The sequence below is a fragment of the Neodiprion pinetum genome, chromosome 6 (genome assembly GCF_021155775.2).
Source record: "Neodiprion pinetum isolate iyNeoPine1 chromosome 6, iyNeoPine1.2, whole genome shotgun sequence".
Classification (NCBI taxonomy): domain Eukaryota; kingdom Metazoa; phylum Arthropoda; class Insecta; order Hymenoptera; family Diprionidae; genus Neodiprion; species Neodiprion pinetum.
This window is the reverse complement of record NC_060237.1, coordinates 4264257-4291132: the sequence shown is the minus strand read 5'-3', so window position 1 is coordinate 4291132 and position 26876 is coordinate 4264257. Positions and strand designations below refer to the sequence as shown.

The 26876-nt window shown below is 40.0% G+C and overlaps 4 protein-coding genes across 6 annotated transcripts; all 4 read right to left on the bottom strand.

Annotated features, from left to right (window-relative positions):
- Positions 1-622: 622 nt before the first annotated feature.
- LOC124221343 (nose resistant to fluoxetine protein 6-like) lies at positions 623-4890 on the bottom strand. Of its 3 annotated transcripts, XM_046631256.2 has the most exons (11): positions 4553-4693; positions 4053-4144; positions 3793-3952; positions 3454-3718; positions 3055-3215; positions 2741-2909; positions 1788-1990; positions 1581-1701; positions 1301-1490; positions 1037-1179; positions 623-960 (listed from the first exon to the last, which is right to left on the bottom strand). In XM_046631256.2, exons 2-11 carry the CDS (start codon positions 4081-4083, stop codon positions 769-771), a joined length of 1635 nt encoding a protein of 544 aa, XP_046487212.1. In that variant the 5' UTR covers positions 4084-4144; positions 4553-4693; the 3' UTR covers positions 623-768. The 3 variants fall into 3 exon arrangements, with proteins under 3 accessions (XP_046487212.1, XP_046487209.1, XP_046487211.1); XM_046631253.2 differs by having other exon boundaries at positions 3793-4144; positions 4553-4853; XM_046631255.2 differs by lacking the exons at positions 1581-1701; positions 1788-1990 and having other exon boundaries at positions 3793-4144; positions 4553-4890.
- Positions 4891-4993: 103 nt separating this feature from the next.
- On the bottom strand, positions 4994-9817 carry LOC124221342 (nose resistant to fluoxetine protein 6-like). Its single transcript, XM_046631252.2, has 10 exons — positions 9469-9817; positions 8946-9309; positions 8594-8870; positions 8157-8317; positions 7834-8002; positions 7376-7578; positions 7185-7305; positions 6901-7090; positions 6627-6769; positions 4994-6558 (listed from the first exon to the last, which is right to left on the bottom strand). The coding sequence occupies exons 1-10, from the start codon at positions 9713-9715 to the stop codon at positions 6352-6354; spliced, it is 2082 nt and encodes a 693-aa protein (XP_046487208.1). The 5' UTR covers positions 9716-9817; the 3' UTR covers positions 4994-6351.
- A 1875-nt stretch (positions 9818-11692) lies between these two features.
- Positions 11693-14874, bottom strand: LOC124221600 (nose resistant to fluoxetine protein 6-like). The gene is made up of 8 exons (XM_046631782.1): positions 14619-14874; positions 14038-14401; positions 13684-13960; positions 13421-13581; positions 13112-13280; positions 12767-12963; positions 12565-12688; positions 11693-11899 (listed from the first exon to the last, which is right to left on the bottom strand). Exons 1-8 carry the CDS (start codon positions 14872-14874, stop codon positions 11693-11695), a joined length of 1755 nt encoding a protein of 584 aa, XP_046487738.1.
- A 2228-nt stretch (positions 14875-17102) lies between these two features.
- Positions 17103-26507, bottom strand: LOC124221599 (uncharacterized). Its single transcript, XM_046631781.2, has 21 exons — positions 26173-26507; positions 25666-26071; positions 25311-25587; positions 25039-25223; positions 24740-24908; positions 24461-24663; positions 24187-24310; positions 23738-23927; positions 23528-23670; positions 23265-23452; positions 22765-22830; positions 20326-20684; positions 19860-20232; positions 19506-19782; positions 19176-19336; positions 18604-18769; positions 18285-18481; positions 18091-18211; positions 17799-17988; positions 17561-17703; positions 17103-17493 (listed from the first exon to the last, which is right to left on the bottom strand). The coding sequence occupies exons 1-21, from the start codon at positions 26477-26479 to the stop codon at positions 17299-17301; spliced, it is 4440 nt and encodes a 1479-aa protein (XP_046487737.1). The 5' UTR covers positions 26480-26507; the 3' UTR covers positions 17103-17298.
- Between the last annotated feature and the right edge of the window lie 369 nt (positions 26508-26876).

Sequence of the window (26876 nt, the reverse complement as noted above, 5' to 3'; positions counted from 1 at the left end):
CACATCGTGCGCAGGTATCTGTTCACATATTAATTGTTAAGGATAAATTCGAAACAATTGCGCAGTCGTTCACACACGAACGGAGAAGTCCACGAAAATTCATTTATCATCTGAACACTTGTAAGAAGAAATTTTTTGGGATTTCGTTTTTGTTTTTTTTTTTAAGACGTTATGTTCTTAATCCCATGCCTATCTCTTCAGATCAATCCTTCACAGTGTTTCAAGTATTTTACTGTTTGCGGCATGAGAGCCCATTTCCTCAGGCGAATCTTGTAACACGCATTATATTCGGGAGGAAATGTGGGACAAAAAAGGGGTCTTCCAGGTTTCTTCGTAGGGCGAACACCGATTTGTTTATCGGGGCACAAAGTTAGGCCACATTCAGAATATCATGATTTTCCTTATAATTATCATTTCTTTAATAAAATTCTGATATTTCTTGTATTTTTATTCATTTATTCGTTAAGTCATTACACATTTGAGTACTTCTGGTAATTTCTGTTAGATTGTTGATAAATATTATGTTAAAAATTTTCCTACGCACATTTTAATAATACGAAACTCATTGAGTATGCTCGATGAATAACAAAAATAATCGACAAACCAAGTTGGAAAAGGGCAATTTCTTGTGATTCTCTTTATTGTTCGTAAACAACGATAGATGAGTAAAGAATAACGAAATTCGATTGAAATATTTTAACAGCAGCAAATATCTGAATAATATTCCATAGTAGTATAACAACGGTGGAAACTGAAGAATGTAGTATATCACTTGTCTTTTGTAGCCTCATTTGAAATCCTTGTCTTCTTGTCAAACCCTTCCGTTGGTATGGCTTGGTTTGATCCTAATACGCGATTGGTGAAAATATTTTCCAGCACCGCAGCTGGGGCTTCGAAACATAGGTATACGAAAAACCCCACCCCTATTGACATCACCATATTAGTTAAATAAGCTTCAATCTGCAACAAGTTCGGTTGTTATGTTTGGGTGCAAGTTGAATAAATGAATGAATAAATGGGTTTCTTTTCAACTCACGATTGTTGAGTTGGCAACAAAGTCAAGGGTTATTTCATGCGTCAGCCTCATCACTTGAATCCCAACGTGTATCAAATAAATTGAATATGAGATCCGACTTAGTGGCTGGAAAAATGGCGAAGACAAGAAACCGGTAACGGGTCCTGAAATTTCAGCAAATTTACGTGCTCGCTATTAGATTCCCATTCGCCTGCGTGATAAAGAAGCATTGTAAGGGATTCACGGTGTCATGCGATTTCCAATCAAGTAATTGAATCTACTTACCTCCGTAACCCTGAGTACACGCGTAAACGATCCAGGCAACGGCAATCGACCAGAACGGACGTGACGTAAGAGCATACACAGTTTCCAATGCAAGGTTGTACCCAATATCAGTGTTGTAGATATAGTGAGTAGACCCTACGCAAAGTAGCATAAGAACACAAGCTATGATCCAACTGATCGCTGCGTTCACCTGAAACGCAAACATTTTTAACGAGTAAGACTCGAACGCTAATCGAGTACGGATGTAATTGATAATCTCCAGAAAAATCATCTGAATAACCTTTGTCAGCTGCCTTTTTGTATTCGCGACGTCGTAACCCAAAAGGACTCCCAGAAAGTAAGGAAAACCTCTATTGTAAGTAGGCATGTAGAAGTCAAATAAATTTTCCGATATAATTTTCCTGTAATAGAAAATATTGACGATAACGATTTTGCTGTTTGTTCAACAAACTATTCTGATATTGTATATATTACAGTATTGACTGACCCTTGTTCAACGCGCAAAGCAGAAAGTCTATTAGAGTAGCTGCTGGTAGCTAAAACGACAGGTGGTATAGCAACAGAGATTACGAGGAAGCAGCCAAGTAGACGGAGTCCGTATTTTGGCCAGCGATGAAGCGAATACATGATAATCGAAGATATCCAAAACAGTTGCATTTCTGCAGCCAAGTACCAGCTATGTATGAGGCACTGAAATTTCACACAATTCCACGATCTTCAAAGGTTCAAATATATTCGAATACGTGAAAATGATACTGTCACTAACTAATGAAAATCAACTTTATTAAAAACAAAAAAAAAATGTAAAAATTTATGTTCAGGTCCATGTTAATACACAGGAAAAAACGCTTAGATAAAATCAGAAAATGAAAATATGTTTGTTACGGTACCTAAGGATAGAGATTTGAGTTAAATTATGTGGGAGGGGTGTAAGAGTAACGGACCCTGTGTTGTCAGACAAAAATTTCTTGAATTAGCCACTGGAATCGGGCGCCACAATCGGGCAGCAACGACGCGCGCTGGGTTTCAGATTTTTCAGTCGAGTTCTAGACACGGTGATGACCAGAAGTGAGTAGTTGAGTAGATTTCGGTATTCAAACAACAGCGATACGAGGGAAGAGTCCGTCAATTTGAAGAAAAATTAATTGACCGTGAAGAGAAAATCTTGCCGTGGCTGGAAATGTGTGTGAGAAAATCTGGCCACAGGGGAGCAAATTTCGGTATCGTTGTGAAAACAAACACTTTGCCGATGTGCGTGCGACTTTTCTCAGCCAGTGGTCGTTTCCGTTAATAAAAGAATCGTGACGGGTACATTCTTCGAAGGATCTTCTAGACGTTTGTTGGTCGCGTGTATTATTATGTGTCAAGTGAAAGCGATCAATTGTTACAAAATTGAAATGCAGTGAGTGTTTGATTCGGGGAACACGCAAATTTACTCACCATCCTCTCTTTATTCACAAAATTCTGAAGGTACAGCAAATTGACCCACCAATTTTCATGGCAATTCTCTACGCTTCTAGCCACAAACGAGCCCCCGATGATACCGTTTCCATTCCAACGTGCAAGAAACGAGGAAATCAACATGACGAAAGCCAAAGATGGGGTTAATCTGTAAGAGAAAATAAATCATATATACCGAATGAGCGATTTATGGAGGTTCATGGTCTGTACAGCCCAGCTAGATTCAAAGCGGTAGGCTGAATCGAGTTTGGATCGGGAATCTGATAAAGTGTTATGGAGTTTTGAAAACTGACCTGAGATAGCGATGAAGGTAAAACCTCCTCCAATTAATAGGTTTTCCCGATTTTCTTGCTAGGAAAAACGAGTAAGCCATCAAAAATCCGCTCAGTAGAAAGAAAGTGTCGACAGCGAATGGCGCCGCCTCGATGTAAAGAGATGTCCATGAATTGTACCACTGAAGATTATTATACATGATTAAGCTGTAAACGATTCGTTACCGATTGGTCTAACTACAAATTATTTACTCGACTGTCTCCATCCTACACGTCAGTGTTACCCGGTAAGTAAAGGGGTGAAGTTTGTCGGATATAACGTAGGCCGTAGACTTCTAAGAGTATTCTAAACTAAGATCGCATCATAATGCAGACAAGATATCATCCGGTTCTCACAATGAGATGAATTGTACAACTTACTTTATCCACGTCCGCCCGATTGACCGTCGGTATCAGAAGAAACATGAAGGACTGATGATGCACGACAATCCAGCACATGCTCAAAACTCTCATACCTTCGATCGCCGGTAGCTCTTTTGTGACGAACATTTCAAGTATATTTGTATAGAAGGAGAATTTCGAGAATTTAATCATCACAGAAGATGCTTCTGCTGGTCTACGTCTCCTCACGAAATCGCAGACAGTGCAGAATATCAAAAATACGCCAACTGCCACTACGAACATTCTGAAATTCATTTACTGGTTATTTTCTAGTGTACACGGGGTTACCTTGGAACCGTATTCGCCGTGTAAACTCACATCGTCGATAATGTTCCAACGGAGAAACCTTCGACTTCCTCTCGTGCGCACAATGCTTCGGTAGCGCTGAATCCAAGATCGCTTAGTACCGGTATGTTCCCGAGGGCGGCATTCATGATCTGCTCAACTTGCGTCTCATTGCAAGAGGATGGAAAACAAACTGATGAGAAAATGCGATCATTAACTCGACTGATTGCAGGTGTAAGTGTGCGAAAGATCGACATAAACGACACCATGCACAGCTTCCCTCGAATACTGACGTTGTCGGATTGTCCATTGACTTCGATGCATTCATCGTACGTTCCGAGATCCAGAATGTTACCTCTTACAAATCCTGACGAGGCATCTAGCACTGCAATCCGATCACAACATCCCAACAGAGTACGTAAATTTGCATTGATGAAATTAACAAGTTAACGTGTGTTTTTAAAATCCACGTCAGCGTCGAAAATTTGTCGAGACTATACATCAGTAATAATTAAAAAATAGCGCCGAACAGTAAATATTTGCGTATCATGCTAGTAAAATTACTGAAATACTGGAATATGTAGATAACATGTCAAAAAATGTTTCATTTCTGCTGGATTCAGCAATTCACGTTTGATCAATGTTCACTCGAAAGACGTCAAACGATATATCGATTCCTTCATTTGAAATTCATTTTTATGATTCTATGTCTTAACTTTTCTCCAATCATCTATTCGAATCCTACATAAGCTCATAGAAACTCTCTTGCAATGATAATTTAGTACACTCTTACTTTGCACGGCCCATGTCTGGCCGGATTCGACCGCCTGAATTACAGCAAGAATTTTCGCCGCGCAGGTAGATTCGGACGATTGTACAGCCAATTTGATCTCTTCTTTCCACCGCATTGGTAAATAAGGAACGATATTTGTAGACGATGTTCCGATTTTTATTGTATCATTTTTCAAAGACGCGAAAACCAAACTTTCCGTCAAAGCACAAATTAATACTGCTAAGTGTTCATTGCGAAAGAAGAACATTGTGCAATTGTGTAGTTGACTGGAGTCACTAAGACGGAATGACACTTCGCGAGTGAATGTTATAGTCCTGTTCGGATCCCCACGACTTGGTTATCGGAGAACATTCCCACCGAGAACATGCTTGGTGAGAAACAGCCAATGAAAGCTCTTCTGTTCAATTACCTTTTTTGTGACAACAAGAGGACCTAACAGTGTATACGAGCGAATATTTTTACTTCAATTAAGTAGTTATACAGATACCATGTAACGGCGATCGTTATACTTTACTATTTTTTTTTTCTTTTGTTAATACCTGATACAATACAGCTGAGAATAGATTTCATCTTGAATTTTGGACCTTAAACGATCTGCCCATTACATTAAAATTTACATAAATGCATACGCGTATAAACGCTTCTATAATTCAGAACAGTCCCCATGCCTTTCCAACGACACGATATCGGGAAAACGTGAAAAAATCAGTGCATGCTTAAGCGATAGCCACAGTCAGATTATATGATTATAATTATAGTACATAATATTTTGCACGCCGCTGGTATAAACGAGCTTCAGGTAATTGTAGATGATGATACATGCCTATTGTATCACATTCTCCAGTCACTGCTTCGTTACCCATACATGTTAGTCATAATATTCCCGAATCTTTATTCTGTAAATGTGCACGTTACGATACTAGTTTAATACGATGCTAAATCGACGTCGGATTGACACCAGTGACGTTAGATCATTCTGATTTCCTATATCGCTACTACTTCTACTTCCTACATCGCAATGCAAACAAACTATCCATTCATCGTTAAAATACCAGATTTTATCGTCATTACAACGTATGGTTCGAAAAAAATAACGTACGTTCCGTGTTACCTATCAGCGGGTTCATACTCTGCAACCTCGGACGTAGTTCACGACATGTGGTTATTTTCTTTATTTATAACTGTTAGCATACGACGGACATTCGATCCGTACGTGTAATAAAGTTTTAACAGATCACAAATAATTCTGGGCAAAGTGCGTCATATCACAACTATTAAACACTGACGATAATCCCGTGCCGGTATCTATTACTGCTGTTTATTCCACCCAGTGTGTAAGATCGTTAAAATATTCTTGTACTATTGTAATCTCTCTGCATTCTCACAGTGTATTAGCAATTAATGAAAAGTATTCTTTATGTGGTATACGAATATTGTGACTAACCGATTGTCGTGCACTTACAGATTAGTATGCGAATGTTAGGCGCCAATGACTTTCAACATCGAACACTGAAGAACAAAGCGGTCAAAAATTTTGACGCGGTCCGTAAAGGCTCACTATAACCATGATCGGCTCGATGCGTAAATTTCAAGTTAATGGATAATTCTTATTAGTACAAATAATCCCTACTCGCGTATTCATGTACAGATACAGATACTTATATGTCATAACATTTTTTGAACACGGAAAAATTGAAATTGGATAGAACTACAACTAGGGTGTGTAGAACTATTGTTTAATACTAACAATTGTCAAAATAATGTTTCCAAAAATATAACACTAGACAGACAACGGCACATCAGTCCTCCTTTGTCGATTCTTTTAGAATTCCTGCTTCGTTGACCTGCAGTTCCTTGTTCGTACCTTGTACCAGGGTAACTCGGTTAGACTCTGATTTGGTTTTAACGAACATTTTCTCCAGCACAACCATCGGAGATTCGAAGAATAAGGTGAAGATAAAACCCACGATGAGTGAAAGCGCCAAATCAGCAAAATAATCATAAAACTGCAAACAGATGGGTTGAATTACAAATGTCCAGATTGAAAAAACAGAAATTCAAAAGAAAAACTTACAATTAAAGAATTTGAAAACGCCACTGGAGTCCGTGCGACAGCATTCCTTCCAGATTGAATCAAAAAATGCAGCAAATATGTGGAATATGATAACCGACTAAGAGGCAAGAAGAGCGGCAAGGACAAAAATCTGTTTACGAAACCTGAAACATTGTCAACAAAGTCTTACGTCTGATCAATGAATTGTACTTCCTTAATAGAGTCAGACAAAGACTTTACGGTGTTCTGTACTTTAGCGCAGACATTTCGATCGAGCAATGAAATGGATGCTTGCCTCCATATCCGTGAGTACATGCATAAATGACCCAAGCCATGGCAATCGACCAGCATGGACGTAACGTCAGGGCGAATACAGCTTCCAATACGCGGTTATATGCGAAATTATCACTGTAGTTAAGATGAGTAGCGCACGCGCAAAATAGGAGAAGAACAAAGGTTATAAGCCAGTTGATCGATACGTTCACCTGAAAATCCGAAAATATTTCGACCGTAATCGATCGCTTGATCGTCAAAATATGATCAAAGTTTATCATCGTGTGAAAACTTTTTCTAAAATACCTTCGTTAACTGCCTCTTCTTATTCACTACGTCGTAACCCAAAAGCATTCCTACGAAGTAGGCGCCGGCTCGGTTGTAAGTCGGCATGTAGAACTTGTAAAAGTCATTCACGACCGCTTTTCTGATGTGCAAATAATTATGATGATCATCTGCTTTTCAGTGAACAACGTATTTCATTGGCATTCACTTACCCCAGATCCACGCGCATGGTGCATATTCTATTAGAGTAACCGTTGAGAGCTAGAACAACGGGTGGTGTGACAATCGAGGCAAGAAGGAAGAAACCAAGTATTCGGATTCCATATTTTGGCCAGCGATGAAGTGGATATACAATAATTGGAGATATCCAAAAGAGTTGCATGTCGGCAGCCAAATACCAGGTGTGCAGTAAACACTGTAATTTTTCATAACCCCATAGACACGAGGTAATCAGATTTATTACAATGGACCAGGACTACTTTTGCTTTGTACGCGATCAAAAGACACATTGACATTGATGAGTGACATCCACGCTTTTCACGGTGTCTCATATACGTTTTTGGATACGCGTGTTGAAAGGTTTATCAACACTTTCTCACTTCATAAGACCTCTCAACGCAACAAATCTAACAATATATTCGATTTAGTAAAAGCGGGGAGCTGTACTTACCGATCGTTCCACATTCACCAAGTTTTGAAGGTACAATAAATTGACCCACCAATTTTCTTGGCAAGTTTGTATGCCTGTATTAAGCAAAGTGTTCCATAGAGGGCCGTTGGCAACGCGATGTGCAAGTAACGAAACGAACAACATAACGACCGCTAAGGATGTCGTGAGTCTATGAAAAACATAAAAATTTCCCATCTATAGCTCCTGACTACATGCAATGTTGAACGTTACGCCTGAATGAATTGTGGAACAAAAGAGTACATTGCAATATATACGGTGTAAGCTGAACTCCATAATTTTAAATCAACGTTTTCAAAACTCACCTGATGTAACGACGAAGGTAGAGCATTGGCCAATTAATTCGCCTTCCCGATTTCATCGCTTTAAGTAGCAAGTAAGCTGTGAAAAATCCGCTCACTAGAAAGAAGGTGTCGACAGCAAATGGCGCCGCCTCAATGTACAAAGATGTCCATGAATTCAACCACTGCGGATCGATTGTGACAATATTATTGACTTGCTTGGACTGACGGTAGATGATTTGTATTCTTTGAGTAAACTTATTTACGCATTAATAATCATCTCTACTATAATGCAAATCGCACATTTTGAAGAGTATTCCACGTTGTGATCACTTCCGGACAGCGAACTCTATTGGGATGATAATGAAGGTACTTTTTTCGCATCACTTTGCCGACAAAGTAGCCTTCGATGATTAGAGCAATTGTGGTCACTATTACATTGAGTGTACAGTTCAACTTACTTCGTCGATTTCGAATACATTGACAACCAGCCTGATGAATAAAGTAAGGAATCCATGACCCAGTATAACCCAGCACATACTTAGAACTCTGAGACCTTGGACCGATCTCAGCGTATCAGGTTTAACTTTCGTGCTTAACACAGCGAGTGCATTGGTATAGAGGGAGAATTTCGCCAAAGAATCCAATGAACTAGATGCTTTTGTCGGCCTAAGTCTTCTCGCAATGTCACAGATGGTACAAGCAATCATGAACACGACAACAGCCGAGAAAAAAATTCTGAAACCAATGCACCGTTTTCTTTCATAGTCAAATCGGACTGGTTTCAAAAATCTATGTCAAAAGTCAACTCACATCGTGTAAATTTCTCCAGCATTCAAATCATCAGATCCCACTTGCGCACAGGACGCTTTACTAACTTCAAATTCTAGATCGCTGATAGCCGGTGTGTTCATGATGGTGGCATTAATTATTTGCTCAACATGAGTCTCATTGCACGCCGATGGAACACAAAGCGATGAGAAAATACGAAGATAATCCATACCATCAAGCGCAGGTGACGTGGGAGACATCGAACCGAGCGAAACCGTGCAGTGCTTACCCCGGATACTGAAGTTGTTGTATCGCTCATTGACTTCGACACACTCGTCGTACATTCCGACATCTCTGAAGTTTCCTCTCATAAGTCCCGACTGAAAACTCGACGAGGCATCCAGCACTATTATAGGGAACAGAATCACTATTAAATGCATAATTATACATAGGTGCATACATTTTTTATGAGGCGAACCTCAACTTGTAAAGAAACAAGATCGTTTGCTATTACGATAACGGAGCATTCTTCATACCTGACATTCACAATTGGTTTGTTTCTTACTTTGCAAAGCCCATTCTTGGCCGGATTCGATGGCTTTTATCAACACCGCGACTTCATCCGCACAGGAAGACTCAGAGGTTTGGACAACTGATTTGAAACCTTCTATCCATGGCCGTCGTGAAGAGGTAACAATCCTTTTAACCCATACCCTACTTTTGTCCGTACCATGATCCATAGATGCAAAGCTCGAACTTTGTATCGAAGTGACGAACAGCACCGCCAAGAGTAAGTTAAGATGAGAAAACATTTCACCTTCACAGTTAGTTGTTTTCAGGAAGACTGATCGGTACGTTCTGAGGAAGAGTTGATTCCAGACTACAGCAAATGGTAGTTAAAATTTGAAATTTGGTGGGATGACACAACTTTCGACACAGCTCCTTATAAATGTTGTGTACAACCGCAAGTTGTAGTGGAACTATAGTCAAAATACATAATTTCGTTAAAGTGTTTCCACAAGCATCATCAATACGCTAACAAACGTCATGTTTAGGTTAACCACTTAAGTGCCAAGGCGTCATAGCGGCGTCAAGCGCGACCGTGCCGCAATTACCAAAAATCCCGGAAAGCGTCATAAAGTAATTTAATATTTTTAGTGTCTCAGATGGATACTTACTTTTAAAAGCATGTGTTTTAGATATTCTTAAGGTTAAAGAATCCGATTACGACCGTAATAAGTTGTATTTTTCCGTGTATTCATTCATACAGTTTTGAGCCTCTGAAGTTGACGAATTTTTTTTATCATTTTCTCAAATCGCGTCATAGAACGAACTATCATCATCTTTCTTTGGGGTGAATTTTTCTTTTAAAAAACATTGAATAATAATATTTACACCGCTCTTCGTAATTCACACAACGTGATTCATCGATCCATTATAAAGCCTCAAGAGGGAGGTGATAATTCGTGAGTTTTTTCTGAAAAAATTTTCACTCCAACGTTCTTTGCACTGATTCTATTTCATCACGTACGCTTTTATATCACGAGTTTATGGGTTTATGGAATGTGGTTCATTCTTATGTTTTCTACAGTGATAATTACGAAAGCTGCCGGTCATATAATGTGTAACGTCATTTTTGAATAATGTTGACCCCTCCCCTTTCCAAAGATAACTTGATACTGGTTTAAAAACATAACATTATCTATGTTCTCTTCATCCTCAGCACAATTCGGGTAATTTTGAAATGAACGTTAGACTCAACTATTGATAAACGAATATGGCTATATACGAGCCGAGTATTGAATAAATTCAACTTTTATGAGAAAAGCCGAAAATGCAAGAAACGGCGTTATGTGATGAAGACCCGCTTTACTGAGACCCCTCGCTCCACCTTCTAAAATACGTCACGTAATTTAAGTGCAGCCCACGGCTAATTGATACCCACACATCGGGTTCAAAGTATGAAATTGACCGCGAAACAATGCAAACAAAAATACGTTCATTGAAAATAGATGGAAAATTACAAGTAATACGATAGTTCTAGACGCAACATGTCTTACGTATACATATAATATATGCATATTCAAAATTACAGTACTCGTCAAAAGATGGTACTATCGGTCCGCTGTCGTCAACTCATTTCGATTCCTTGCATTCCCAGCAATTCTGTAACTAGAAACGTTTCCTTTACCTTTGGTCGACGCAGATAACCTCGGGCTTATACCTATATGAACGCGCGTACGTGTTCGGCGGTATATGTATATGCAGATTTGGAATGAATTGTAACAATTGTTTCTGCCTATCAAATTACGATTGTTGATAAAAGCGTTGAAATATTCGACTTTCCACTTATTACCTAATAGAATTAAAAACTGTACGGTTATTAAAAACATTTTATTATTATTATCATTGTTCTTACATCAAGGTTTTTCCATTTCATCAACCATATAGCTGTGGAATTTTAACAGTCTACCTCTTCTTAAATCATCTCGGTCATGTAATTAAAACCGATAATGTCTGATGGTGGTTTTACTCACTACTGCGTCCTGTCCCTGAATTGGTTATTCATTTGTCGAATGACAATTAAACTTAAAAAATTTTGATAGCGAAACTGCAATGGACTATTCAATAATGCTATGAATACAACAAACGAAAATGAAGAGCGATTAGACATTTGAAAACCATGGATTGCTGGTAAATTTTCATTTATAAAAAATATTTTTCAGTACCCGTAAAGTAGCCGGAAAGCACCCAGGATGATCGATTAGAGAAAAATTTTATAATAAGGATTAGGCCGCCGTCATGTTTAGCATCGTATCCTCCTCCTTCGCTTTCCCATTATTATCAGACATTTGCGGGAGAGTGCTGGATTGTTCTGATTTCTGATTATTCTTCATGAGAATTTTTTCCAATACAATAACTGGAGATTCAATGAATACACTAAGGATGAAAGCAAATGCTATCGATACCACCATGTCACCGCAAAATTCGTTGAACTGTAAAGAAATCGGGTGATTGTCGTTGCACGGGAAAAAATCGAGTCTCCGCAACAGTTACGAAAAATATATAACAAGTAAATCTCACCACCCTTAAGTCTGAAAAGACACCAGGTACCCGTGTGGAAAAACTCTTCACCCACTGAATCAACATATGCACCAAGTAAATGTTATACGTTAACCGACCCAATGGCAGGAAAATCGGCAGTGATAAGAAACTGCTAAGAAAACCTGAAAAATATTCAATCATATCGATATGCCATTGAGTTACACCAGTTTAGGTGAGAATCCTTATACGTTAAACTTAAAAACAGAAAGAGAAAAAATTGAAAGATTTGTAGATACTCAGCTTAGTTTAAAAAAAGAATTTCGCGTGTATAACTTACCACCGTAGCCCTGTGTGCATGCATAAATTAACCAAGCTGTAGCAATCGACCAGAAAGGACGCATGAAAATAGCGAACACAACTTCCCGTGCTACACTGTACGGGTAATTGGAATTGTAGCTGACATGAGTAGCGCACCCGCAAAATAGTACAAAAATACAGCTGATGGCCCAGCAGATCGATACGTTAACCTGCAGAGAATTGGTAACTTTTCAGTTGCCGACAAATAACTTGACAAAACACAGTGAAGGAACTTTTTCAATCGTAGCTATGACGATACCACCTTAGTCAGCTTCCGCTTTTTAGTCACCATATCGTAGCCCAACATAATTCCTACGAAGTAGGCGAAGGCTCGATTATAAGTGAGTATGTAGTAGTTGTAGAAGTAGTCCATCGATATTACGCTGTGAAACAACATTATTACGTACCCGTTGACTAAGCCGGTTCACCAGAATATATCATTTGATTAGCTCGCCGTTTACCTTTCGGTGAACTCCAGAATTCCGTTGGAATAACGATTGACACCTAAAATCACAGCTGGCGTAACTATTGAGATGACGAGAAAGCTGCCCAGTATACCCAGTCCAACTTTCGGCCAGCGATACAATGGATACACAATAACTGGGGATATCCAAAAGAGTTGCATGTCAACCGCCAGGTACCAAGTGTGTAGCAAGCACTGCAATTTTGTACAATTTGATTCACATATACAAAATGTCATGCGGTAAAGGCTGTAGGCCATGCGGCAGTCGAATCATACGTTACTATCACTTCTTCCGTACAATAATAATTAATACTCGCATACGTGACTCGATGAGGTTACTCACGATATTTTCCTTGTCTACGAAGTTCTGGACGTAGAGTAAAGTAAGCCACCAATTCCGTTGGCAAGGCGTTATCACCAGGAAGTTCATCATGTTCCATATCGGACCGTTCGCAATACGATGTAGCAGAAATGCGCAAAACAATACGAGCACCATTACACTTGGCGTTAATCTGTCAAGTGAGAAACACAAAATTTCGAACAGATGAAGAATCTAGCAAGGGTCCGGGAATCCAGAAAATTAACGGGCGACGGGCTAAGATTTTTCTTCGTCGAGGTGTAATATATGCCATTCAAATTTTTTCTAGCTCACCTTACAAAACGGTGAAAATACATCATAGCCAGATTGAATTTCTTTCCCGATTTCATGGACTTCAAAAATGTGTAAGCCAACAAAAATCCGCTAATCACGAAGAATGTGTCGACGACAAAAACCGCAATTTGAACGTGCAGAGAGGACCACAAATCCATCCACTGTGAATAAGTTGTTAATGAATTTTCATGCCTCTATTTCTTGCTCGAAAACATAGCATTAAGCAGGTTTTACTATCGATACGGAATCGATGCGTTACTTACTACAAATATGTCCTTGATGTTTATTGTTGGATTGAGTAATGTACTAACGTAACGATGACCTAGGACGATCCAACACATGCCCAAAAATCGTATACCCGGGATGCTGGGCATCATCTGGGGCTTTACTTCGGTACTCAATAAAGCCCGCCCGTTGATGTACAGTGAGAATTTCGATAAGGTGTCGATCAGAGTAGACGAGCCTGCATACCCTCGTCGTTTCAAGAAATCACAGATAGTGCAGAAGATCATGAACTGGGCTATTGCAGTGAGCAAAATTCTGAAAAATAATTCATACCGTCTGTCGTGTGGAAGGTTCAAGACTCGTTTCAATAATTCTTAAACATGGTAGCTCACATCGTCAAAATCTCTCCGGTTGTGAAATCTGCGGATGTTGGTTGTACGCAATTGACCCCCTCAATTTCAATTCCGACGTAACTGTTTTCAGACGTGTTTCCGAGGAAGGACTTTACGAGCTCTTCAATTTGAAACTCACTGCATGAAGACGGGGCGCAAATTGATGAGATAATGCCCACATTTATGTCAGTTTTCGCCGCTCTAATTGCATTGGAACGTTGCCGAATTCTCACCGTGCAATACTTCCCACGAACACTGATATTATCGTAATGGCCGCTGGCTTGAAGGCACTCGTCGTACATCCCGAGATTCCTGATATTTCCCGTCATGATTCCTGACTGAATTTTCGACGAAGCATCCAATACTGTTGGGAAACAAATTTACTGGTGAGTTGCTTTTGCGATTTATGTGACACGAGTTTTAATCTGTAAAGAGTAGAAAGTGACGAGAGGGCGGATTCTCTCATCCCTGGAATCACCACTACTCTGATTTTTTCGTATTTAGAATCGTTGCCAAATGTAACTACAATCAGGAATCTATTGGCTTTCGATATATTACAGAACAGTTGAATATTTTCTTACTTTCGAACGCCCATTCCTCTGTGGATTGGAATGCCTGTATCAGTGCCGTGAACTCGTCCTTGCAAGAAGTATCAGACGAATTTACAATCGAAGGTATCATTGCCATCCACCGAGTTTTTAAGGGCGTGCCAAACTGTTCGATAAATTCCATAATATCCATAGTATTATTGCCATCGTCTTTCAATGACGCGGAAGCCAGGCTTTGCGTACAAGCGAACAGTAGAACTGCCGCACATCCGGCACGAAACGACAACATTTTGATACTGAATGGAATCCGTCCTAACAAGACTGAACAACGCGTCCGCAATGAGAACACCTCAAAATATGATTATCATTATCTGTAACACAAGTTTACCCCATGGACTTCCGGATACCGGAGTGATACAACAGTAAACGAAATTGTGTATACTGCCATGCTTGTTATTCTGCGCTTATCTTTAGCCACTCATGCACATAAATGCATTTTCACCAGGTCATTGGGTGGGGACCCTCCCGATGACCAGCCGTCTTAAGTAGACAATACTTTAGATAAACATTCAGTATGTTTAGAGCGACTATTCTGCCGAGTCACAACTCTTCGACCCTCTTGTATGGATCAATGACTGATCGAAGAGTAGGTCGTTACTTCGACCAGCGCTTAAATCTCGTAAAAAATCGTTGCAATTGTTTTTAGATTCAATCGTTCATTATTATATTCTCAACTCTCAAAGAGACTGCGAATTCCAAATTCAATTTAAGACACACAAATTTTATTCCCTAGATTATTTCAGCAACAATTTTTCATCCAGATCCCAAAATGTATCGACGCCTGCTACCCTCACGGAAAAAACCCTTCAACTTGGGTGTAAATTCGCACCCCAAACTCATAGATCACGCTAAATTCCCATGAGAAAAAAGTTGAGGGTGCAAATTTACACCCAAGTTGAAGGGTTTTTTCCGTGAGGAATATATACCTACCAGTAGGATTCCTTGAAGATTAACGCTGCGAACGACACTTACCGGAAAATAGGCAAACATAATGACATCTTTTAGGCAATAAGCACGCCAAATGTCACATCAATTGCCTATCTGCCGGCGAATGTCGTTCGCAACATTAACCTTCTATAGAAACCCTACTGGCATAATTCTGTAGAATCGAAAGTTAAAAATTGATTCACCAACAACTTACAGTGTAGGTAAAATTTGGGGATAAACTGAAAAATTGACTGTAACAGCAGGTGTCATCTGGTAGTTGTAACTACCAATCGCCCTCCCGAAACAGGAAGCAAAAAAATTTGGAATCAAATTGAGGCTAATCGTTTACTTGAGCAGTAAAAATACTTGTTCCAAAAACGATATTCGACAACTTCCTGCCTTGATTTTCAAAACGCTGCTCGATGCAGCTACTAGTGTGTTATCATACCAGATAAAAATAGACGAACGAGAGTAGCTGTCTGTCGGAAAGTGATAGGTGTCGTTCCATTATGTTCAAGTCATATTTCCAAGAAAATTACGATTCTTCATGCAGTCGAAACTTTCGGTGATCAACACCAACAAAATTAGTGTATTGAAGATAAATATTACTGTCACGGTTTTCGTAATTCTGTGGCAACTGATTGTCAAACTGTTTGTGAAACCTGAGTGATGTCCCATTAAAAGATAGACAGTTGACTCAAAGGTCGGGTCCAAACGGATCACGGGATAATTCTACGGCGTTTATCGACTCCCGTCGTAATTTAATGGTTACTGTAATAATCTGAGATACCAATAGTTCTCTGAATCGTAACGATACAAGAAATTCAGGCATATTAAAGAGAAAAGGTAATAAAATATACGGCAAATGAGCTCTGCGACTGACAACTTATCGGCTGGATAAGATAAACAGAAAACAATGCAATATGAATGCATCGGTAATTTCGAAAAGCTGAAAACTGAGGTCCGGTACGTAGTAAAAAATTTTGAAGACAGAATGATTGTGGAAAAAATGTTAATATCGGATTAATAGACCTCTACAAATAACATAAAAAGTAGAGCAAAAGAAAAACTCATTGTGGCGTTGAAGGAAAATATTTAAAAGCATGACCTAATTGTGTACTCTGTAAACACAATAATTGGAAAATTTGTATTCTGAAATTTCAGCGTTGTTGTATCAATATATACTTCGGTCGACATGATAACGTAAATAACTCTCTCGAATCAATAGAATCAACATTATTAAAAATAACCGCTCGGTTCCTTCGACAAACTGTGACACCGATCAACACGAATTGTGAGTCTGGTTTCTCAATGACAAATTCTTATTTCTTTCACGTAATTTATAGAAGAAAAAATAGTTTGATTCAGTACGCGACCTCCACGTGAGCAGAACTCTACCCGACAATGATCCAGGAAAACAGAGACCCGGACGATCCATCTGGCTATACGTGAAATATACTGCCAATTAGAAGTGCCAAGTTACTTCATTTGCTTTCATTTGCATTCATTTGCTTTATTGATTACTCGGTTATTGGCTGATTATTCTATGTAATTAACATATATAATATACACTATTTCACGCTAGACGGAATTTGACGTGAATCCAACGTGACACTGCAGTACAGATGAAATAACTTTTATTTATTAAATTATAAATAAGATACAGGCAAGGTGAAAAAAGGGACGAAGACGTAAGGATGTGAGTTAAGCATTATAAACTTTGAGATCAGCATTCATCCATCCCATCGTTACGAATCCCAGTCTTCTTTTCGTTGTCAGTTTTCAACTTTCCCAGAGGTTCTGGTTTCCCACCACGACTTGTGAGAATTTTCTCTAATGCTATAACTGGAGATTCGATAAATAAACTGAAGACAAATGCTATCGGGATGGCCAGCAGCAGATCACTTATGTACTCGTTAAACTGCAAGGAAATTGAATATCATCGGTAAAAGAAGGACCGATCCATAAGAAAAGATCAACAAACTTACCAAGTCAAAATTTGAAAATAAGGTAGGAACTTGCGAAGCTGAATTTTTCGCCAATTGAATCACAAAATGCACCAGATATATGCAATATGACAATCGACTCAGAGGCAGGAAGAATGGTAGCGATAAAAAGCGAGTGATGGGACCTGAAATATTTTTAATCAAATTCGGTAAATAATTTCTAATTAAAAACCGATATATTGGCATAATAATAAGGTTGAAAATTCTGATGGATACTCACCTCCGTAGCCGTGAGTACACGCGTAAATCATCCAAGCTATGGCGATGGACCAGCATGGACGCAATATTAAGGCGTAAAAAATTTCCACCGCCAGATTATACGCATAATTACTGTTGTAGGAATGATGAGTAGCACCGGCGCAAAATATCAGAAGCACAGCGGCGACAGCCCAGGCGATTGATGCGCTTACCTGAAAGTAAGTAAGACACAAATCAATCACAAATGAATTGAGTCGAGAAAACGTACCTCAAGAATTCAGTGATTTGTCTAATTTTATATGACTTTCAGTTACCGGAGTGAACAGCCTTTTCCGATTTATCGTGGAGTAACCCAATATGATTCCGACGAAGTAGGCACAAGCTCGATTGTAAGTGGGTATGTAAAACTTGTAGAAGGCGTCCAGCGATCCTAGTCTGCGAGATAAACGATTGTCAACAACCGACACAAACTACTCAACGACATGATCCACCAGCCGCACTCGCTTACCCCAGGTCGAAATTGATGAGTGCGTTGGAGTAGCCGTTTACACCAAGAACGACACCTGGCGTAACCACAGAGGCCACAAGAAAGCTTCCGAGAATACCAAGTCCAATTTTTGGCCAGCGTTGCAAAGGATAGAAGATTAGTGGAGTTATCCAGAAGAGTTGCATGTCAACAGCCAAGTACCAGGTGTGAGGCAAGCACTGGAATTTTGCACGATTTCGTTTAAATGATATCAAAAGATGCCGTCGCCATTGGTTCCTAAGCCTCGTGGCAGTGGTGAACTAACTATGTATGGCTTGATGCAAGGCGAAAATTTACTCACCATTTCTTCCTTGCGTACGAAGTTCTGTACGTACAATAAATTGACCCACCAATTGTCACGACAAGGTTGTACGATGAAGGTCATCGTGTTCCATACGGGACCGTTTGCAGTCCGATGGAGCAGAACAGCAGTGAATAACACGATCGCGGCGACGCATGGCGTTAATCTGCAAAGTCGAGAAGATTTTGTCAGTCAGACTCTGTACATCGGGGCAGACTAACTAGGAACATTAGTTTGGTATCCCCCTGCGATTTCATTGCAGCTCATGTATGTTGTAGAAATGTTGAACATTGAAGACTAAAAGTTAATCATATTTTTAAGTGGCGGGCAAACGGTTTAAAGGGATGAAAACTACTCCCAAAGGTAGGCATTCGATGGGGTGGTTTCTCAGTTTCGGATACAAGCACTAGATTTATTTGAATGAATTATTCATCAATAAAAACATTTCAGCGATGGTTTCATTCAAATACATCGAGTGCATCAAGAAAACACCATCTTTGCGTCTTTAAATTTTCAGTGTTCTACAAAATAAGTAAGTGACACCATGTTTTGAGGTGAAATTTCTGGCCTACCTAAGGTGACGGTGAAGGTACATCATCGGCAAATTGATATTCTTTCCAGCTTGTATCGCCTTGAAGTGCAGATGACTCATTAAAAATCCACTGACCACGAAGAAAGTGTCGACGGCAAACGGTCCCAATAAGATGTAAAGAGAAGTCCACGAATTCAACCACTGTAAGTGAGTATTGAATCTCTTATGTCGCTATTTGTCACTCGAAAGTAAAAAAGAGGTAGCCTTACACAATTCCGTTATGTATGGGAGAGGAATTTTTAATCAGTCGCGGAGGCTGCTTAATTAACTGTTACCCTTACTCCTCGTTTCTCTGAAAATTACCACTTACTTCCGGAATATCCAAGAGGTTAACCATCGGCCTCAACAATGACGTGACGTAACGATGACCGAACACGACCCAACATGTGCTCAAGAATCGAATGCCATGTATAGCTGGCAGAGTTTGAGGAGTGACTTTCATTTTAAAAATATTGAGCGCGTTGGTGTACAGAGAAAATTTCGCCAGAGTGTTCATTAAAGTAGACTCTTCAGCATATTCGCATCTTCGCACGAAATCGCAAATGGTGCACCCCACGACGAACGCTCCAATCGTCGAAAAGAATGTTCTGAAAAGGATTTGCCATTTATCGAATGAAGCATTCTGTGATTCTATTATCGTGAAATTTTCGGCGCTGTATCTTACATTGTCAAAATTTCTTCGACGGTGAAATCTCCATATTCTAAGGGCGTACAGCTCGCTGTATTGACTGTAAGTCCTAAGTCGCTGATGATCGTGGTGTTATTAAGAACGCTATTTATAAGCTCCACAACATCGGTCTCATTGCAAGACGATGGCACGCAAATTGACGAAGTCGTGATCCCCGTGGACGTATCGCTGGTGTCGCTGGTATCGCTGGATGTATTGGACACCAAACCAAGTGCAATCATGCAATGCTTTCCCTGAACAGTGACGTTATTGTACTGACCATTGGCCCCGATGCACTCGCCGTACATCCCGAGGTCACGTATGTTACCGTTCAGGATTCCCGACTGAATTTTCGAAGCCGCATCCAACACTGTTGGCCAAAAAACACAATCGTAAGCCGAAAATTTCTCAATTTTTTTATTATGCCGTTGTAAACCATCGACGAGAATTTATCCATACTCACTTTGCAGCGCCCACAGCTGACCGGATTGAATTGCCTGATTCCATGCTGCGAGCTCCTCCTCGCAAGTAGAATCGGACGATCTTACTGCAGAAATGATTTCATCCCTCAACGGAGATCGCAAGTCGTCGAAGGCCTGTTGGAGCACTGCTTTAGTGTTCTCCGCATCATTCACCGATACCGCGGAAGCTAAACTTTGCAACAAAGCGAACAGTAAAACTGTCGCATGCCCGCAATGGATTAAAAACATTTTGCTACTGAGATTGAATTGGTCTGATTCGAGTGAACAATACGTCCAGAATGCACACAGCGATAACAGAGCAAATATATTAAATACCGAACAGCGACTATTATCTATCACATTCGAATGTGATTTCATTCAACGGATTCCCGCAATATATTGTATTCGAGTAGTCGTGGTTAATCTTGCAAACACCATCACACCTGCACGATCGTTCATTCTGCTGGCCAATGGATGACAACGTGACCGCATATCAAAACGATGTACAGTAGAACCTCGATCACTTACGCAAACTGGATGGGACTCAAGGGGGAACATTTTGTAATGCGTAATAGATTATCCCAATAAGCTTTCGTTACAATTTTCTTGCAATTTTACTGTGCCAGGATGTACAATAGAAACCTATCTACACATCAACACCTATCTACCAATCGATGGATGTATTCTCGATCTTTCCTTGTAGAGAAAAATATCTTATCGAGTCTTGTTTATGCAACGCTGGTATTTCTTCGGAGTTGATCAGATGATGTCGTTTACTTCGCTCTTTTTATACAATATCGATGACCAGCACCGATCATCTACTGTCCCATTAACCGATGCCTAGATGATCGAGATTCTACTATACATGGATCCCTTCTTAATCGAAGGTGTAAATAACTTATTTTTATCAACGCGTGAACAATAATATGTCTCTGGCCAACTCATCGCACTTCCTCTTATCGATAAAAGCGTTTCGTCTGTGAATGCGTCTGGCGAGTATTGAAATTCATTATTCGGAATTAGTAACGATACTTGACTTGTCGACCTTTGATGCATTAGTCAAGTCCAAAGTGTATTATTTTAATCGCAGATTACTCAAGCCTCCTCAGATTTTATCATGAATCTGAAAAAATTTCGGGCTTTCGCATCACGGGAATACAACCCCGTCGTTTATTTTCTGGCATAGATGAATCTCCAAATCAAATTACAGAGTAATCCAATGCTCGACAATATTTCATCTTAAATTAATCAACTTGGGACAATTTTTAACATTTACTACAAAATACGGGATTCCAACACGTTAATTTTGTAGAATGTATGTCACCGCGCAATAAATCCATGAGATACTTTATATGACAAAAATGCTACGTAAAAACCAAAGGATACTATCACGTGTCGACTGGATAAGATTACAGCAGGCCCGACGGATTAAAGCCTTTATCGTGATCAAGATCGATGTAAAACGTGTCAAGAAATTCCCGTAACTGATTCAGCCTTTCGCCAGCGAAATTCCACCTGGCACGTGGAACTTAATGAGTACACGGCCATGCCGAAAAAATGAACTTTGATGCACAGGATATTGCATCGGAAAGATGATTATCGGCTACAAATTTTTGGAAATGATGATCGACGGTCAATGTTAGTGACTTTGTAGAGTCCTCGGACACTGTGCCGTGTATCGGTGCGCTGACAAATGAAAGAAAAAGACGACGCACATTAGTCTGAAAGTGAAAGAGGCTGGCCAAAAATAGTTAAAATCTTTTCATTTAGGTGAAATTTTAAAAACTACAGACATTACATTAATGTGTAAAGTACACAAATGGAAGTTATCTCGTCTACCAACTGAGTTAAAAAATAATACGAAAATTTTGAAAGTCGAGACAGCCATTCCAAAATTATGGATCGAAGTGTCAAAATCATATTTCATTTTCACGAAAAAATGGTAAAATGCTGAATTCAAAAATAATGTTGGAAATTGACTTTTTTGATAAATTTATTTAAAGGTGCGAGTACGGAAATTTTTCACGTTGCTGAATCCATGGCATAAATGGGATCAAATGAGAACTATCGAACTATTTCATAATGAATACTTTGTATTCAAACATTTTATACCATATCCATACATCCTAACGCATAACGTAGATTAAAGAATTGCGGAGCAGAGTGACTCGTCGCTCCTTGTAACGATTGTATTTAAAACGAACTAGCGGTCAAAAGAAATTGACCATTAGAGTCCACTTTAGGAACGATCATCGTGCTAAGCTTGTTCACTCATCGGAGACAAATTACTGAACAGATAAGCCAGAGCCTGAGCAACTTTGAGGAAGAGCGACTCACAGTGGCAACGAACCCGACTAATGATTTACTGAGAAAAATGACTGCAGACGATAAAGTAACCTTCATTTATCTTCACTATCAGCTGTGGCTTCGAATTGACTTACCTCCTATTGATGATCCAGAGGCCAGCCTTAGCGGCTGACTGTGCAAACTGCACAATCTTCGTTGTGCTTTAATTAAAATCAGTAACAAGTTGCAGAAAATTAAGTAGTTGGAAGATCAAATAATTGGTCAGCATCTTTGAGGAGATGTAAATTCGTGAACGTCGATTGATCTGCGTGGTTGAACACAGGGAATATAAATTTAGTTCAAAGTTTTCATTACGTTTATTTATTGTAAGCAAATCTTCATACAATGTCTGTATCAATTTTACTGAATTTCACACCGAAACGTTTGAGCGACTATGTATTTATTTGTAAACAATTGATAGGTACAGCAAAATGTCTTAAAATTGTTGACACGGTCCACTGACTAATCGTTCCGTTGAATTTGCAGCTGATGTCATCGGAACTTCTTATGATCGACCTGTTTGGTACAATGACTACGCACTGTCCGACAACTATATGAAGATAATGAAACGTTAGAAGTTAATAAATTTCATTCAAATTTCACAGATTTCCCTCTTGCATATGTCTTGCCAATCATTTTCACAAAGTTCAGCCGTGACGTGTCCCAACTCCAGTGAAAACCTTTGAAACTTTTTACGAGAACCATCACCGGGGCTTCAATGAAAATATTGAACAGAAAGGCCATTCCAATTGAGATCGCCAGATCACCCCAAAACAAATGAAACTGCAAAGCAATGTTCATTGTCAGTAGTTATACAAAAGCGTTGTGAACGCTACTTAATTCCAAAGGTGTACTCACGATTTGAAACTTCAAAAACACTACCGAAGTCCGGGTCACAGCTGCAGTCGAAACCTGTATCACAAGATGGACCAAATAAACGCAATACGAGAGTCGACTCAGAGGTAGAAAACCTGGCCATGAAAGCGTCTCCGCGATGGGACCTAAATCATTACCAAATAAAGTGAATCAGCCGACTTGATTGATCTCAAATTTTGCGTAAATGCTCACCCCCGTAGCCCTGAGTGCATGCGTAAATTATCCACGCCACTGCGATTGCCCATGCAGGTCGAGCAAAGGCTGCATACGCTGATTCGAAGACCACGTCGTAGACATAGGAATCGCTGTAAAGGTGCCAAGTGGCAATGGCACAGAGTGACATGAGAGAGCATGCCACGGTCCAGAGGATTGCTACCTGGAGCTAAAACACAAGGCGGAAAAACATCGTTGGTGGAAGACTCGTGGGAATGAAGCGCAAATACCGAGGGGCTGCTCACTCGCTTATTCCGTGGTTCATCGATTTCCGAAATGAATCGATTTCTTGTGATTTCGCGATTTTCGTAACGCCTGAATCAATGAGATTTCCAGCGATTCCCAGCGATTGCCTATCTGATTTTTTGTAAAATGGTTCAATGATTTCCAAAGTGAGCAGCCCCTCGGCAAATACTCGGTCGCATCACCTTGGATAGACGAAGCTTCGTCGTTGCAATTACGTATCCGAGAACAACGCCCACCAGATAAGCGGATGATCGATGAACGGTGGACATGTAAACGTTGACGAAGTTTTCCCGGAACTCCGGGACGCTAAAAATGCGGTGAACATTAATCGAGGATTAGTATCAGTAGTTTAATTTTTGATTCCGCTTGGGGTTCGGATACATGTTTGTAGCGACCATAAAAAAAACCACGTTACAATGTAGGTGCACATTATTGATTGCTGTCGATGACACTCACCTCGTGTTATTTCTGACTTTCAAGAATGCGCTTGTGTGACCGTTGATGGCAAAGAGAACCGGTGGCACAATTACCGATACAAAAAGAGAGAAGCTGAGAATTCTGCGGGTGTGTTTTGACCAGTAATACGAAGCGGTCAGGATGACTCGAGATATCCAAAATAGTTGCATGTCAGCGGCCAAATGCCAAGTGTGTGGTAAACACTGCAATTCAACATTTTTATTTTATTTTATTTTTTGAACTCTGTGAAGGTATAACCTTCTACAATTAATTGCTCACCATGTTCTGTGGATTTATAACATTCTGCAAGTAAAAAAGATTGGTCCACCAATTCTCTCGGCAACTGTCTACCATGATGCCAATCAAGTGTTTCCACACTGGGCCAGATCCGACGTGACGAAGACAGAATGCGGTTAACAGAATCAAAACCGCGATGCATGGTGTTAATCTGCAACGAATATCAGACGATTCGACGAAAGGCGTATGTGTGCGGAATATTGGCAAGATGTAAAAGCTTCTCAGCAATGATAATGAAAGACTTGGTGCAACAATGTAATGAATGTAATTTTTCTACACACCTAATGTATCGATGGAAACAGGTCTTGGGTAAGTTGAACTTCTTCCCTGATGAACCGTTGGATTTCAGAAGCTGGTGACTCGTCAGAAAGCCACTGACAACGAAAGAGACATCAACCGTAAAAGATATCATGAAAACGAACAATGCGTACCATCTACTCTGCCACTGGAAATAAGCATCTTCTTTCTGTTGTTCATATCAATTGAACAAGGCTTGTCAAAATTATGGAGAACTTCGCACGGTAAGTTTTTAAGCTAACCATGCAATACTCACTGCCAAGAAGTCAGCCAGGTTTGCAACAGGACTAATCGCAGTGGTAAAGCACCGGTGAACAAGGACAACCCAACACGTGCTTAATACTCGCAGTCCGTGAATAGCCGACATTGTGCCCGGTGTAGTTTTTGAATTCAACAAATCCAGCGTACTTTTTTGGAGCGAAAATTTTGACAGTATCTTTACCGCTTGAGACGAACCATGGTTCCCGATTCCCCCCAGATGATCGCAGATGGTGCAAAATATCAGGAAAATCACAAGCACGGTGACGAAGAATCTAGGAAATGAAAATACGGTGTCAAACGTAATACACTGACCTTTGTCCCAGCTGACCAGTATCCATTTTTAAACTCACATAGTCAGAATTTCCGGCAGAGTCAAGTCATTCTCGGCTGATCGCGAACATATTACCTTGGCAATCCTTGTTCCTGACCTTGAAAATTCTGGTGTTCGATCGCTGATTCGTCGGACGATCCTCAAGACATCTTCCTCGTCACAGGACGAAGGCAAACAAATAGACGAGCTCAAACTCACGGCATTTTCGGCACTCTGACCCAGTGGAGATAACCTTTCCATTAACAACATTACTGAAGGATCGCTAAAGAACTCGGGGGAGACCAACAACGAGATCATACAGTGTTGGCCTGTGATGTTCGAAGGATTGTACCGGACACCAACCTCCTCGCATTCGTCGTACATTCCCAAATCGTGGACATTTCCTTTCAGGATACCAGGTTGAATTTTGGACGATGCGTCCAGCACTGCATGATCGCAAGAAGTTAATTTTATACTTGCATCTAACAGCTCGCCACTTGAGGCCATCATTTCAATGATATGTTTTATTCATTTTATCACTACTCACTTTGCAGAGCCCATTTTTCTCCAGCGGCAAAACTTTCCCAAAGTAATTTGATGTCTCTCACGCAACGAGACGCATTTTCTGCTTTATCCGTACTTCCTACGACAATTTTTGCCGCTCTACGGACGCTCGCTAATGTCTTGCCAATATCCGAAAGCTCCGTCGTTGCCCCCGCACTGAGAAAGGAGAGAACGAAGTTCAGGATCACAGTTAATAGCAGAACTCTCGCGTGACTAAATTCCGGGATCTGCATTTTAACAATGACCGAGTTATGAGAATGCAGGAGCCGGTGCAACGATATCTCAGTCATATATTTGGAAAACAAAAGCCTGTTCCTTGAAATCTCGTTTCTAGAAAGACCGGTTTTTTGGCGCATGTATTTGCCACTACGCCTGGCTTGGCTGAAAATACATTTTGACCAAAGATCAGCGATATTAGGAAGCGGCCCTGTGCTTATGTCAGTGTTCTGAGCTATTGTTGATATAAATTAGGCAAGGAAAGAATGGGTTATACAAATAAAATACGGTTCAGATGTATTACAAAAAATATGACCGACTCGCCTTCGCTTTTCTTTATTTCAATTTTCATACCCGTACGGCTTACAATTAGCTAGAATTTCATGTTTGACACAAACAAGTCTCTGTGCTCGCTCAATAACACGGATACTACAGTATGTGTTGATCGGAAATATATGAAACAATTTTTCA

Coding starts and splice junctions, on each gene's coding strand:
- LOC124221343 (XM_046631253.2), bottom strand. CDS start 4,799: ATGTTCTTCTTTCGCAATGAACACTTAGCAGTATTAATTTGTGCTTTG. Junction 1,991..2,740: donor TTGTGAATAAAGAGAGGATG/GTGAGTAAATTT, acceptor GTGAAATTTCAG/TGCCTCATACATAGCTGGTA. Junction 961..1,036: donor TTGTTGCCAACTCAACAATC/GTGAGTTGAAAA, acceptor AACTTGTTGCAG/ATTGAAGCTTATTTAACTAA.
- LOC124221342 (XM_046631252.2), bottom strand. CDS start 9,715: ATGTTTTCTCATCTTAACTTACTCTTGGCGGTGCTGTTCGTCACTTCG. Junction 8,871..8,945: donor GCTGGAGAAATTTACACGAT/GTGAGTTGACTT, acceptor CATTGGTTTCAG/AATTTTTTTCTCGGCTGTTG. Junction 8,318..8,593: donor ATGTATTCGAAATCGACGAA/GTAAGTTGAACT, acceptor ATCGATCCGCAG/TGGTTGAATTCATGGACATC.
- LOC124221600 (XM_046631782.1), bottom strand. CDS start 14,874: ATGTTGTCGTTTCGTGCCGGATGTGCGGCAGTTCTACTGTTCGCTTGT. Junction 13,961..14,037: donor ACCGGAGAGATTTTGACGAT/GTGAGCTACCAT, acceptor ATTATTTTTCAG/AATTTTGCTCACTGCAATAG. Junction 12,689..12,766: donor ATTCTGGAGTTCACCGAAAG/GTAAACGGCGAG, acceptor GTTGTTTCACAG/CGTAATATCGATGGACTACT.
- LOC124221599 (XM_046631781.2), bottom strand. CDS start 26,479: ATGACTGAGATATCGTTGCACCGGCTCCTGCATTCTCATAACTCGGTC. Junction 22,831..23,264: donor AGAGGGAAATCTGTGAAATT/TGAATGAAATTT, acceptor TTTTAATTAAAG/CACAACGAAGATTGTGCAGT. Junction 17,989..18,090: donor GGAAAAGGCTGTTCACTCCG/GTAACTGAAAGT, acceptor ACTTACTTTCAG/GTAAGCGCATCAATCGCCTG.